Source organism: Ambystoma mexicanum, chromosome 11 (genome assembly GCF_040938575.1).
Source record: "Ambystoma mexicanum isolate Mex_15411 chromosome 11, UKY_AmexF1_1, whole genome shotgun sequence".
NCBI classification, from domain to species: Eukaryota; Metazoa; Chordata; class Amphibia; order Caudata; family Ambystomatidae; genus Ambystoma; species Ambystoma mexicanum.
In genome coordinates, this window is record NC_090934.1 from 217,479,726 (window position 1) to 217,494,013 (window position 14,288).

Genomic DNA, 14,288 nt, shown 5'->3' on the forward strand with positions numbered 1-14,288 from the left:
TCCTATGCTGGTTCAAGTCCTACCTCACCAAGTGACAGCAGTTTGTACAGATAGACTCCTCTAGATCGCCAATGTTACTCGTCACCTGTGGAGTCCTGCAGGATTCCATCCTCTTGGTATTAGCTCTCCCTTCTGCGAAAGGTCAAGCCCATCGTACATCCGGACAGATTTAGATCCATTGTTCAAGCACTGGTCTGATCCCACCTGGATGAAGGAAATACAATCCTTGAAGGCCTCTCGTCATCCTCCTTTGTGCCCTTCAGAAGTGTCCTACACGCAGCCACACCCCTCATCTAGGGCCTATGCGGAAACATCAATATCACTCCGGCCATCATCAACCTTCACTGGCTCCCACTGCATGCACGAATCACCTTCAAATCTTGCTGCATCATCTATATGGCAGTCGCCCAGCTACCTTGCAGAGAAACTAAGCATCTCTGGCGGACAGCGCACCACCAGAGGCCAGGACACATGCAAACGTGAAATCCGCTGCTGCAAAAAAAGAAACCACCAGAAAACAAGCCTTCTCTCCCTACACCCCAAGACTATGGAACCTTATCTCTGTCAGCATCAGACTCTCCCCCGCGCTCCTACAATTCAGAAAAGAACCCAAGACCCGCCTCTGTGCCCTTCTGTATCACCACCCCCGCTGTGTATCTGTTCTGTTACCTCTAAAAAGCACTGGTATGCATCTGTACTGTGGTAGATCACTGTAAAGCACGCAGTTGCTTCTCGAAGCCAGGTCCAATCTCCATAAACACCACAATAATCTGCTGGTGTGGTTAAATGGGTGGGATCATAATTTAAAAAGTTAAACTTTAATTCCAGGCAGATACATGTTTTGGATGTAAACATTATGGCGAGTGAAAACACCTTATCTGCACGTTTGTTTACAAATCCATGGATCGCAATACTTTAATGCACTGCCATAGTTCCCATCCACCCAGTGTTCCATACGCTTTCCCTTTTGGTCAGTTTTTCAGCATAAGGAGTAACTTACCTTCGCTATTTTAAAAAGAATACAGATGTACTGTGTGACAAGTTAAGAGCATGAGGCTATTCTAATTGTACTTTTACAAGAGCACAGCAAAAAGCAAGACACCTTGATGGTACAAGCATTACTGGTCGCCAAACAGATAACTAGGGAGAACAAAAGGCGGGGGTCTGTAGAACGACATTTTCAGCAGCCAACCATGACTTATTCACTCCAATTGGCATCTTAGAAGCGATATTGGATTAACTAATGCAGCTCCTTTGTTTGCCTATAATAAAAGGCACAGATTTGTAACAATCGTTAGAACTTATCAAGTGCCCCAGGGAGTAACTATGAAAGTGGCATCACGGTCTTCCACCAAATGGGTGAAAAGATGTGCACCTCACATAGAACACGGAGACCAGGCTGGGGTGATCAACGTCTTTACTTAGATTCAGTTAGATAGGATTACAGGTATCGGGTAAGTTCACAAGTAAGAGACATATAGAAAGACATCCACCAGCACCCTGTCCGTCAAGCAGCTCCCTTTCAACTGACACTCAGGGAACACTAAAAAACAGACACTCACTCAACATTCCAAGCACACACGCTCACAGCACAGGGAAAGGGGAGAAGGCAAGACACAACACATCTCCCTCCTTAACAGAACAAAAAGGAAGGGAACACCACAAAAGGAACATCCTACAATTCGACCAAAAGTCTACAATAGAATCACTCCATTATATACCACAGCATGGAGCAAAACGACCCCTCAACCACATCCCCGGACCGTGCTGAACAAGAAAATGAACAGGACAAGATTGCACCAACCAACACAGTCCTCGATTGTGGGCCCAAAAGCAGGATGCACCAACCAGGGGGCCAGCCCCAAATCCCTAGACAACTGTGAGGGGTCAGACAAGTGAGGCGAACAACTGGATGAAGTTTTTTCATTAGATGCCATTTTATTAACTCAAAAGGGTTTGACAAACGCTTCACTATCCCTACCCTAACAAGATTTTCCCTGCCTCTCAAAATAACTAAAGGAAACACTCTAGCAAAAGTAACTTGTCCCCGACACTGTTACATACAACTTAACAAGGTAAATGTATGGCAATTCAAGAAATGTATTTATAGCATTGGTTATACGGCCAAACCCGGCATGGATCAGACACTTGTCGGTTACTAATAGTTATGTTCAAAACCTGATCACTGTTTCTCCTTGTAACCCGAGTGTAATTCCCTTCCCCAGATTCAAACCAGGTTTTCATTCAACAATTCAAAGTAGGAAAGTTCCTTCTTGCAACAAAGTTCTAATAAACGTTATTCTTGTTCCAACAAGTCTCTCACTTGGATTTGACCAACAGTTCAACATGTTCATCAAGTCTCTATCTCTCAACTTGTTGTAGAGTTCCACAGAATTTAGAAATTACAGTTAATCTCCATCAACAAAAGTGCTCTTGTCAAGATGGCTCTACAATGTTCTTGCCATTTCTTCACAGTCTTAACCACAACACAGTACTTATACCTGGTCCACTCACCTGCCAGGTCTACCACTACAAAGTCCCTGCCATGGTATACTCGCCTGCCAGGACTCAATGAAACTCCCAACTACTAAAAGCACTTCTGTGGTCAAGTTTGACTTCAAACAACCTAACTAAGTCTCTCGACTTTCCACAATAATAGTTTTGACTACTTCTTCCGGGAAGACATGAAACACATTGGTGCTGTTCGTTTCGCACTTGTGATTGCTTCGGGCAATGCAGGTTATACTCCTCTCCTCCTGAATACTTTCTATCAGAAGGGCAACCTTCCCACCACTCGTCTTCCCCCTCTTGTTTTAACCAAGTGCTGGTAATGGCCGCTTCTCACACTTGGTCTTCCTTGGTTTAGAGAAGGCTTGTTTAGGTCAGGTCCAACTATTGCTTCTTTTAACACTGGCAATAAGGTTTATTAACAACTGGTTTCTTAATTGCCCACTCTAGGCTTTGGCAATGTTGGTGCTTATTGACTTGCTAAATATTGTCCTCTCTTGACTTTGGCAATTATTCTGACCTTGGTAAATACAATGATATCTTTCATGTCTGTCCGCAAAGTTGTTATTGTTCTGCCACCTTAGCTTCTTAGTATTAGTTTTATATTCAAAGTGAGTATTATTCTGCCACTTCACTTGCTTTACACCAGTTTGGTATTCAAAAGATTAAAACCAGGTCAGCAGGCGATCACAGATCGTTCCGGGAGTCGCACAACACTAGTGAACTCACTGGGTAGCGGATACGTGTCCACTCGCTTGGCTGCCTCCAGTCTTCTGCTTTCTCTGCTTTGCTTGATCAGGAATACTGCTTTGTTCTGCTTGCCGCATTCCACGCCTGTCGGAAAAGGAGCGATCCTCGCTCCCAGGACACTTCGGTGCTCGCTTGCCACCGAAGCCCAACTTATTCAAATTGGGGGAAGCTTTGCAGTTCCAGACAAATGCACCAACACCTTCCCATAAAGCGTAGCTACCGCCGCCCAACACTTTCAGGTGAACCACTGGAAAGATGTATGCTAAAGCAAAAGTGTAAGGACCCTTAGAGTTCCTCACACGTCAGCAAAAAGCACCACGCACACCAAAGGCATACCAATCGCCAATTACCACTCCTAGATGTCCAACATCCCTACAAACAAATGGTGACCAACAGCTAAAGCAGCATGGAGCTAGGTCAAGCTCATTGCAGCCGACACGCCAGTAGTCTGGAAATACCTTTTCCGTGTCATTGTGCTCTAGTTCAACTTTGAATATATTTTTTAAAAAGGAGTAGATTCTTATTTCTGAAAAATACTAAAGAAACAGCAATGATGATCAGTGAACACTGGTTACTGATAATTAAATAGGTGGACTTTCCTGATGAAGTGATGATATAAAGGTAAAATCTATCTTTTTATCTTTTTCATCTATAGTGACTTTGAAAAATAAAATATATAGTGTTTATGATTTTCTACTTGGAAACAGTGAAATCCCACAAGATCAGGTGGTCTGCAAAATATTGCCCTCTAGAGGTTTTGAACTACAACTCCCATCAGCACAATCCAGCATAATCAATGGCAAGTGACCATGGGTGCCATAGTGCAAACATCAGGACGGACGCAGGTTGCAGACATTTGCACTAGGTTGTTTGACACTCCATTGCTCCAAGCAAACTAGGTCTGCCCCTTACAAATATAAAAGCAGCAGTAAAACTGTATTAACCATCTGTCCACCTCAACAATGGGGTTTCCCCAGGCCTAGTAACCGTCTCCATGTCAGGCAAACCCGACCTGTCTGGTTTCTCCAAGCCTGGGACCTACCTGTACAAAGACGGTGAAGAAGATGACGGTGATGATGGCAGTGAGGAACATATCCCTCTTTGGAAAGTGTTCCTTCTCCAGGAGGTATCCGAGGGAGAAGGCAATGGCCCCTCGCAGGCCACCATAGGCAATGATGAACTGATCCTTGGGGGTCAGCTTCACGATACGGAACCGGTTGATCATACTGGTGAGGCCCAGCACACCTATCGAGACAAAGGAAAGAGGTGTGATGGTGGCCAGCAAATGAAAACCAGCACAGTGGTGTGACAGACCGAAGAGTACATTTGAATAGGAGGTGCAGGTTAAATAAGATAGCAAAGTGTGCACTGTGAAAGGCCTGGACTCGAGCAAGGCCATAATAAACGAATTGCAGAGCCCCAAGAGGAAGAAACAGAAGTGTGTCTGCTACAAACTGAGATCACCCACAGTGGCAAAAAATGAGACTGTTTGAAGGACAAGCGCACTGCTAAACGAAGCCACCAAAGCTCAGGGCCACACAGAGGAGCAGGTTTCCTGTGTGATGTCATCAGAAGGCACAGCGCTGCAACAAACAAAACATCTGTGCTACAATCAATCTATAAGTGATCAGCACCCACAACTCTCCTATATCCTTTTTGTGGGTTAAACCGGAGAGCATTATTGTTGACCCACACATTTCCTGCATGCTTCATGTAGAACCAACCTGAATGCACACTGATATATGCAGACCCATCCTGCATACTTTTTTGTGCTTTATCCTACTCTACAGAAAAGACCAGTCGCCACATCTCAGCTGTAGCGAATTGGTAGAGCTTGGCAAGGCAATTCACAATCCTCATGTACACACCTCATGAACTATTTTTTTGACAGTCCATAGCTCAGTATGCAATCTGCAACAAACATTTCAGGGCAGATCTCAGCACAGTGCAAGTTTAATACCTATTGCACATACCTCCTGCACCTGCCCTGTGGGGCATAGACTGCAGGAAATGTCTCAATGCCAGTCCACTGGGCTACGAACAGAAATACATCCACCAATCGACAGATGACCTTCCAACTCATATCCTCCATCAAAAACATCTGCAGGCTCAAGGCCTGCCTCACAATGCCGCAGATACCTTAGTATTATTGGACTCCTAGGAGGACAATACTGAACACGGGACCAACAGCCTGAATAATCTTCTAAATACAGTTTTGAACAAGAGCAAGGCTGTGTTTCCTATCCCAAGCTTAAACATAGGTCGTTATGGTGGACAACAGGCTTAATGGAGATAGGCACGCAACTGACTAGGTCTAAAACATACCGGGCTTTAGCAGATTTGCATATACTATGACTGACACTACCCCATTCCCTCAGGCCTCAGAGCAGCCCAGCACTATTTTCTTTCTATTGCATCTCGTTTTCAGTGCCCCACTTAAATCTGTTTGATTGGAATGCAGAGGTGTGGGGGATAGGGGGGACCTCTAATGTGTACGGCTCCTTGTGAAGGAAAACAATCGGAAGCAGACACAAACAGGTAAGACATTCCAGAGGTGAATCCTTCACCTGCCTTGCTATTCCAAAAGCCTCACCCTCTTCCTATGCCCGATGAAGTAATTTGAAAATTACGAAAGCTTGCAAATACATGACTGTACATAACGAAGGTATCCTCTCGTCATCTTTTTTGGAGCAATAGCATATATATCTCAACCACCCAATTTGTATGGCAGGCCTGGGCCAATTGTCCAGCCAGCAACTTCAGTTCTGACAGTGGCTGGGGCATCATAAGCAAAAAGAGCCAACACATTTCTGGACACTATCTGAGGAGAACGCACTGGCAAAAGTGAGAAATGGCCGTTTTACGAGAAGGAAAAAGCAGTGAGCAGCGTTATAATATATTGTTCAGCAACTGTTTCATTCTACAAAATAACACCTCCATGTGGTGGTTTCAGAAAACACACATTATGAGTAATTGATCATATTCAAAGTGGTTGACAGGGTCGTATATAAGGCCTTCAGAAGTCTTGTGGCAAGAGCCGGAGAACAGAGCAGGATGGGAAAAGACTGAGCTGTAAACCTCAGGGCCAATTGAATCTGAAGGGAAATTGAAGCTCCCCACCAATCGGGGCTTGCATGGAGGAGAAGAAAGACAAGACTGTTGGAATTAAGGTAGGCATCTGCCCTAGAAGGAGAAGACCGCATTGACCAGCTGTACTGAGAGGATGATGGATGCAGGTTCATACTCTACATACATTGTTGCCATGTGGGACAGGAAATGCCTGAAGAATCTTGTGAAAACCCTGAAAAGTGAGGCCAAAACAGGTGCTGAAAACCCTGAAAAGCACTTAGCCCTTGGGGCATGGAGGGTTTAAAAAAGTGTCTAGAACCTGAGAGAGGAGTTGGGAAGACAGAAAAGCACCTAGAACCAGAGAGTGGTACTGGAATCCTGGAAAATCAACTACAGCCTTAGTTGTGCAAAGAACCCTGAAAAGCTGAGAATAGGAGGAGAGAGCAGAGAACCCTGAAAAGAACATAGAATTGGAGAAGGAGACCAAAAAGAGGCTAGATTCCAAGAAGAGTGTGAAGAATACTGAAAAGCACAGAACTGAAGAGGCCTGCTGAGAACCCTAAAATGTTTAAAACCCAGAGCCGGGCACTGTTCCCTGCGAAGCATTTAGAACAAGTATTGAAAACCCAAGAGAAATACAGTGAAGTATGAAGGGAATATAGAGACACAGATAAACCAGTAAACAAGAATTTGAAATTCACTGAAAAAAAAGGGTAAATACCTATTGCTTTTCCTTAAATCATTTGTGCAGACCCTCAAACATGGTGTGCGAGGTGGGATACTAGAACTTGGCAGATGAAGCAAGTCTAGCCCAAAACAATGAATGTACATAAAGCAGAGGATCAGTACAGACTGATGGAATCTTGAAGTGGTGAGCAATTTCACAGTCCCACGTATAGTCAGATCCTCCTAATCAACAGATTCACTCACTCAAGAATCAGAAAAACTGAAAGGTGGACCAAAAGGTATAAAGATGGATGCAACAAATGATACAATTTTAGAAACAATCAGTGCAGCAGGCAACCACAGATTGACAAGCATTCCAAAAACCAGTCAATGCACTCAACAATGAGCAGTGGAGGTAAAACATCAGGAAGTTATATTACAGTACTTGCATTCTATTGCTTTAGTATGGGCCCAGCAAACAGTTTCTGCCTCAGTCCTTTTAACATTACTCACAAGGTAAGGACCCCAGAATATTTGTCAATAGATTTGAATGGGTGGCCTGAAAGCTGGAGCCAATACATTGATCTATTTTTGGTTAGAGAAATGCAGTTGGGATTTAAGGCGGCTAAAGCGAAAAGACACACACTATCCTGAAATTAGAAAGTACTGTCTAGCAACTGCTGTATGAGGAAAAGACTTACTGCTTCAAATTTGTTGATATCGGCTGCTTATGATCTATTGTGAACCCTGTGCACAGACTTACCAAGCACCCTGGCAATGAGACAGAAGAGAAGTGTGCTCATGACAAATGTCCAGTTCCACTCATGTGGCCCGGCCACTGTTGACACGCCAAGGAAGATGAAGATGAGGGTCTCGCTGACACTGCTCCACATCTTTAAGAAGTACTTGATGGTGGTGTGGGACTTGTGGGAAATGTTGGCCTCCACGTAGGGACGCATCACAACTCCAGAGGCAATGAGCCTGAAAAGGGTAAAGAGTAAAAAAGTTACATCAGGAGATGCCTCCAAGAGGCCCTCAGAAATGCATCATCATCAAGTATGAGGAAAGGTCCCCCCCAACACCTTCAAAACCCACGCTGTCAGACCATTCAGTGCTAAAGTATACCTACATGTAAAAAGAGGGCAGCCTTTCCCAGTGACACAAGGTGAAATCAGGGATTTAAGTGGGCCATGTCTCAAAGTGGCCAGGTCCTAATACGGCTATTGAAAGGGCACCTACCAAGGGTCCCTATGATCATTACTCCACAGGCAAAACGTCCTTGAAAAAATGACTTGCTGACAAAACTGCTCTAACCCACTAGATGCTACTATGACCCAATGTTCAGATTCACATCAGTTCCATTCATTGGTTTTGAAGGTCGTGAAGGAACAATACACAAAGAATACATACATTGATTTTTACAACAATCATATTGAAGTCTTGCCTTTCGAATGATTGAATGCAATTGATACATGAGAATCATGGATTTCCTTCAAAAGAACTGAGGGATTGTAACCTGCCTTGACCCTATTTTCATGCAAGTATTTATATTTCAAACTATTTTACTCTTTTTACTGATTATTATTTAAATCAGATTTAACACATGCAAACTATTTCTCTCCATTTCTTACCAAGTCTGAAAACTAGATTTTGTCTTTTTAGCACACTCCACCAGCTAAATGTTGCTTCTGGGTTCCTCAACTACTTGCAATTCTTAGGCTGCACCAGGCCATGCCCAAAACTATTGTCTTTTGACTTGGTACCGCCCAGTCTCAACTTCTTGTCCCACTTAAATCACTGGGTGCAATGTACCGTTTCCATTTATTTTAAGGCCATTGCAACGAGATAGCTGGTCAGCTAGAAGTGGCTCGCCTGCCGCACCATGTTTATTGCATTCTAAGACTTATAATTTTATTTTGATTTTCAGATTCTGAAAACAGGACAATTAACGAAAAGCAAAGCAAATAAGCATTGGCAAAGTCAAGAGTTTGTTTTGGCTTGTGTAGGCATGGGATTGGCTTTTTCCAGGCACTGCCTTTAAGGTAATACACGACCATGAGCTGGTAACAGCTAGCATATTGTGCTATTAGCTGTGCATGTCATGGCAGTGCCCAGCAAATGCCCACCTAAGAGAAAGTTGTTGGCTTCATAAATGCTTGTTTTGAACAGGAACTCACTGCAAAAACCAGATGCAAGGACGTACATGCTGCTTATAAATTAGGTAAGGCCAGGTAAAGCCTAGACCCAATTGATTTTTTGTCAAACTAATGGGTTTTATTGATATTGCCCCTAAGGAATGGGTAGGATGAAAGTCTTTACAAACTATTACAGTGCTCCAGAAATAAGGGATCCTGCAAGAAAAACAGTGCCATGAATGGACTAAAGTAAATTGGGGGGGGGGGTGGTGGTTTGCAACTTGCTTGCTCAAAATCATATAATTCAAAACTCCTTCTTGAAAAAGTATTTGCCCCTGCTGAGAAACCCTATATTACAAAGTGATGTTCAAATGGAATGTCCAACAGAAAAGTTCAACCAACTATTTATAAGTCCTTCGCCTCCTGACTAACCTAGGCTAATTTAAATGTTCCAACGATGGCCATATCAAGAAGCCTCAAAAGCTATACGTGATGGCCCATCCCTATACTAAATCAACTAATTCAAAATCCTCTGAAGACTTCAGGCGCTACTCACAGTCTATACACTGCACTGCGGTCCTCTCTGCTTTTGCCTCTGGACTCTAGGACCTTTCCCTGCAAGTTGATTACACTCCTGCCATGTTGCATGCAGTCCCACAGCCTGGTGCCTTTGAAGATGAAGATCTTCACCTTGCTCGGTGTGTCAATAATTGCTGGACTGAACTAATGGAACTGGAAATTTGTCATGAGCACACTCCTTCTGTCTCATCACCAGGGTGCTTGATGAGACTGTGCGCAAGGTTCTCTCCAGATACTGGATGATGGGGTTCCCCCCCCCTTTCTCAGCTTGTCTGGTTCCTAACCAGCTTCTCTCCGGTTTGCTTGTTTTTGGATTCTCACAAATGGCTCCCTCTTAGGTTTTCACTTTTTCACACTTCACTACAGGTCCTTCCTGGACCTCTCAATTGGCCATTTTTCACAAGTGGTCCTCCCGGCCTTGGCTTCCCAAGATTCACAATAGGACCCTCCTGCACCTTGGTTTTCACAACCTTCACAACTCTTCAATGGGCCTCTCCCCACCGCACACTCATTTAGGGCTCTCATCAGGCAGTTATTGCAATGGGTCAAATGTTCCCACATCTTCACAGGGGTCACTGGTGATAAGCCGCCAGACCTGTAAGGTAATTCCCCTAGGTCCAAGAGTTGATCTGGTGTACCTCTAGAAATATGTTAACATAGGTTAACCCACCTGTTAGGCCCTACTGGATCTGCAGATCTCTTTCTGGCTCCTACTGGGGGTACGGCCCCCTTCTGGATTGACGTGCCCACCACATCCGTCTGCTGAATCCTTCACCCCCACTGCATTTGGACGGTTGGTTCCTACAGTCATCGACCTGCCTCTCCATGCTGCCAGTGACTGGGCCCTCCCTCCAGAGGCCCACCCTGGTGTGTCTCCCCCACCAGCCCATCTCAAAAGCGGCTACCCCGTACAGCTCTTACCAAACCCACAACTTTCCCCTCCGCTACCTTCTGGTAACGTTGCCTCTATCCTTTGAGCTCCTGAAGGTGGAACCTGATCCACCCAACCTTCAGCGTCCTCTCCTGCTTCATGCAACAGCCCTTTGGACCTCTTGCCCCCGAGTCGCCTGGCCTACAATGCCTTAACCTCCCTTCCTTTGGCATCCTCTCAAGCATCGCGCTACATCCTTCTGGACTTCCTTTCCCTTATTGCCCCGGCCTGTGGCTCCTGTCCCACCCAACCTTCGAGTCTTATCAGACTCCACACACCCGCCTATAGGCTACTTCATCTTGCCACCATCAGTTCCTCCTTCCTCTCTGCAACGACAGCCCGACTACCCACCTTAGGCCCGCTCTACCTTCCTACTCCCAGACCACTGTTACACTATTTCTGCTCCTTGTTATGCACTGTTCTCCTCTCAGTCCCCCGCCCTCACCCCTTCCCTCCACTTTTCGATCTGCAACAAAAGCACTGCTGTTCTTGACCTATTCTTACGCCTCAACCTCCAATTTCTCTGTATTACCGAAACTTGGATCCCTCCCCACAACACCTCTGTTCCTGCTTCCCTCACCTAATCTTCATCTTCTTTCGCACATGTCCCTTGTTCCTCAGGCCGTGGAGGCGGCTTAGGCCTTCTCTTTCGTCCTCACTTTACCTCCTCTCCCTCTCCTACTCCTCTATCCCGCTCTTCCTTCCTTTGAATTCATGTATAAAATCTTTAATTCTCCCCATGCTATATCATTCCTCATCATTTATCGCCCCCCTGGTCCTGTTGGCTCCTTCTATTAGGACATTGACCATCTTCTCAACCTCATCGCCCCCAGCAGCACCGCACTAATTGTACTTGGTGACTTCAATCTTCATCTCTCCTCTACCCTTCCCTCTCCTCTCCTGTCCTGTCCTGTCCTGTCCCTCCTCGATTCCTACCTTCGCACTCCTCTCACCTCTCCTCCTACTCCCCAATCTGGTTCTACCACTGACCTCATCTTTACCTCCTCCTCCTCCACCAATTTCTTCTCTACCCATCTATCGGACCACTCCTTACTCTCATTTTCCCTCACCCCTCCTCTCCCTCCTCCCACTCCCCTCCTTCCACCACCCTTCTTCAGACGTGATCTACGCAACTTCAACCCTTCCATCTTCCTCACTTCCTGCTCTTCTTCCCTCTCCCACTTCTCTTCTCTCTCAGCCATTGAAGCCTCCTCCACCCTAACTTCCTCCCTCTCCTCTACTCTTGATCTTTACCCACTCTCCTCGTCCCGCCCTTCTCGCCGACCTGCTCAACCGTGGCTCTCAGCTCATCTTTCCTCTATGCGTCGCCTTTTTAGGCGCCTTGAACGATCCTGGATCAAACACCCCACCCCCTCCAACCCAGCTGCATACTTCTACTACCACAACCTCTATGACCCTTGTCTCAACTCTGCTAAGCGCACTTACTTCGCCGACCTTCTCAACTCTGTCCTCCCATCCTCGCTATATCTTTCAAACCTTAACTCGACTTCTCTCCCCACCCCGATCACTCCATCGCCTCCCCTCTCTGCCTCTGATCTTGCCACCTTCTTTTCTAACAAAGTCTCAAATCTCCGCCAAACAAACCACTCCCCCCCCTTATTATCCTCCTCCTCCCCCCCCCCCACTGGACCCCCTTTTCCATGTCCTCATTCACCCCTATTTCTCAACTCTCTCCTTTCTGCCCGCTACTCTAAGCATTCCTCTATTCTTATCCTCCTTGACCTCTCTGCTGCCTTTGATACTGTTGACCACTCTACTTCTTAGCTCTCTATGTTCATTTGGCCTTAAGACTGTTCTCAATTGGTTCTCCTCCCATCTTTTCAACCGCACCTTTTCTGTCTCCTGGGGCGGCTGCACCTCCACCACCTTTCCTCTCAACCATGGAGTTCCAAGGTTCTGTCCTTGGCCCCTTTCTCTTCTCTCTCTACACCTCCTTAACTCCCATTATCTCCTCCTCTGGTTTCTCACACCATTTCTATGCTGAGGACACCCAGCTCTTTCTCCTCTTTCTCTCCTGACATCCACCATAAGCTTTCTTCTTGCCTCTGTCCTCCGACTGCCTTTCTCTTAATGCAGACAAAACCGAAGTCCTATTCTTCCCTGCCAACACTCTTCTCTTCCCTGCCCTTCTCCTTTTACTCTCTTTCCCCCTTTCCCAACTCCCCTCCTCTGCCCACGCCCATAACCTTGGTCTCCACATTGACCCCCACCTCTCCCTTTCTCATATCATATTTCTCTCACTGCCAGATCTTGCTGCTTCCACCTCTACAACATCGTAAAATTCGTCCCTTCATAACCTTCCATGCTACTAAACTCTTAGTCACCTCCCTTATCTTCTCCAGACTCTTGTACTGCTCCACTCTTTTCTTTGGACTCCCTTCCTCTCACCTCTCCCCACTCAAATCTATCTACCACTCTTCCATTGACTCCCTCTGCCTTCTATGACCCCACAACTCCATCTCCTCTTCTCTTAACACACTTGGTTGGCTCTCATTCTACTCCCAGCTCATGTTCTATTTCCTCTATCTAGTCTTTAAATCCCTCTATGGTCTTCCCCTTCCTTACCCATCCTCCTATCTTACTTTTTACACTCCTCTTTCTGCAGAGCTTTTCCTTCTCTCTCCTCCTCAACCCTGTGCCCCTTCCCGCTCCTTCCAACTTCTCACTCTTTTCCATTGGAGCCGCCTACCCCTCCCCATCTGCTCAATTACCTCCTGCCCTTCATTTCGCACTTCTCTAAAATCTCATCTCTTCCACTCACCCCCTAACATCCTTTGCTTCTTCTGTCACTACTGATTCTGCCTCCACCTACTCACCACTTCTCTCACTATGGTCCGTATCCATCAGCACCTATCCTCATCATTAATGTAAATTGTTCCTTGTACTGTTTTCTGGTTTAGATTCAATTGTCATGTATTGCTTGTTGCATTTTCTAGTTCCTCTTGTAAAGCGATTGGGATTAAAGTGCTATACAAATTAAAATAAATACAGGTTACTCTTCAGAGTCTCCAACTCCAAGTCTTAATAGTCTAATGCAGCCTCTTCCTGGCAGTGGAATCTCCCAGGTTCTTCAAACGTTACATCTTCTCACAGGCAGGTATCACGGCATGTGTTACATGTCTTCCTGCATCAGGGTTCTCCTCCATACTGGCATTTCTCCACTCCCTGTACAAACCTTTGGCTGGGGAGGTTCTTCCTAGACAGTTGCTGATTGGTCATCCTTGTTTTTCTGGATTGGTTGGCTCATTTTAAATTCTTAATTGCTTTAATTAGTTCATCTGATGGATTAATTGGGACCACAAGACTTTAAATCCATCGACCGTGTTCTGCATCATCCTGGATGTCATACGTTCGATTGGGACAGGTTTACTGGCTCGCATCTGCTCTGGCTCAGACCACCTGTCAGAAGACTGCGCGAGGGCACAGAAGACTGTACATCACTCAGGGCCATTGCCTTCCAACAATGAGTGATAAGCTTCTACCACGTTTGTTGCCTGTTCTACGGTTAAACTCCTTTCTGCACTCTGGTTCACTCTTGGAGCCGGTTGTAGATGGTCTTGGGCATTATGTTAGTTTGAGTCCCTGTTTTAACCCAAAGGCTCAAAGACCTTTGCAACATTGCCCTCAAG

At 45.6% G+C, this 14,288-nt stretch overlaps 1 protein-coding gene across 1 annotated transcript in view; it reads right to left on the reverse strand.

Annotated features, from left to right (window-relative positions):
- SLC9A1 (solute carrier family 9 member A1) overlaps positions 1–14,288 on the reverse strand; it is a 490,915-nt gene that overhangs the window by 128,310 nt on the left and 348,317 nt on the right. Inside the window, exons 4-5 of the mRNA XM_069622885.1 lie at positions 7,757–7,974; positions 4,301–4,503 (exon numbers count right to left, since the gene is read on the reverse strand). Of these exons, the coding sequence (XP_069478986.1) occupies positions 4,301–4,503; positions 7,757–7,974 (421 nt within the window). The remainder of the gene's footprint in view (positions 1–4,300; positions 4,504–7,756; positions 7,975–14,288) is intronic.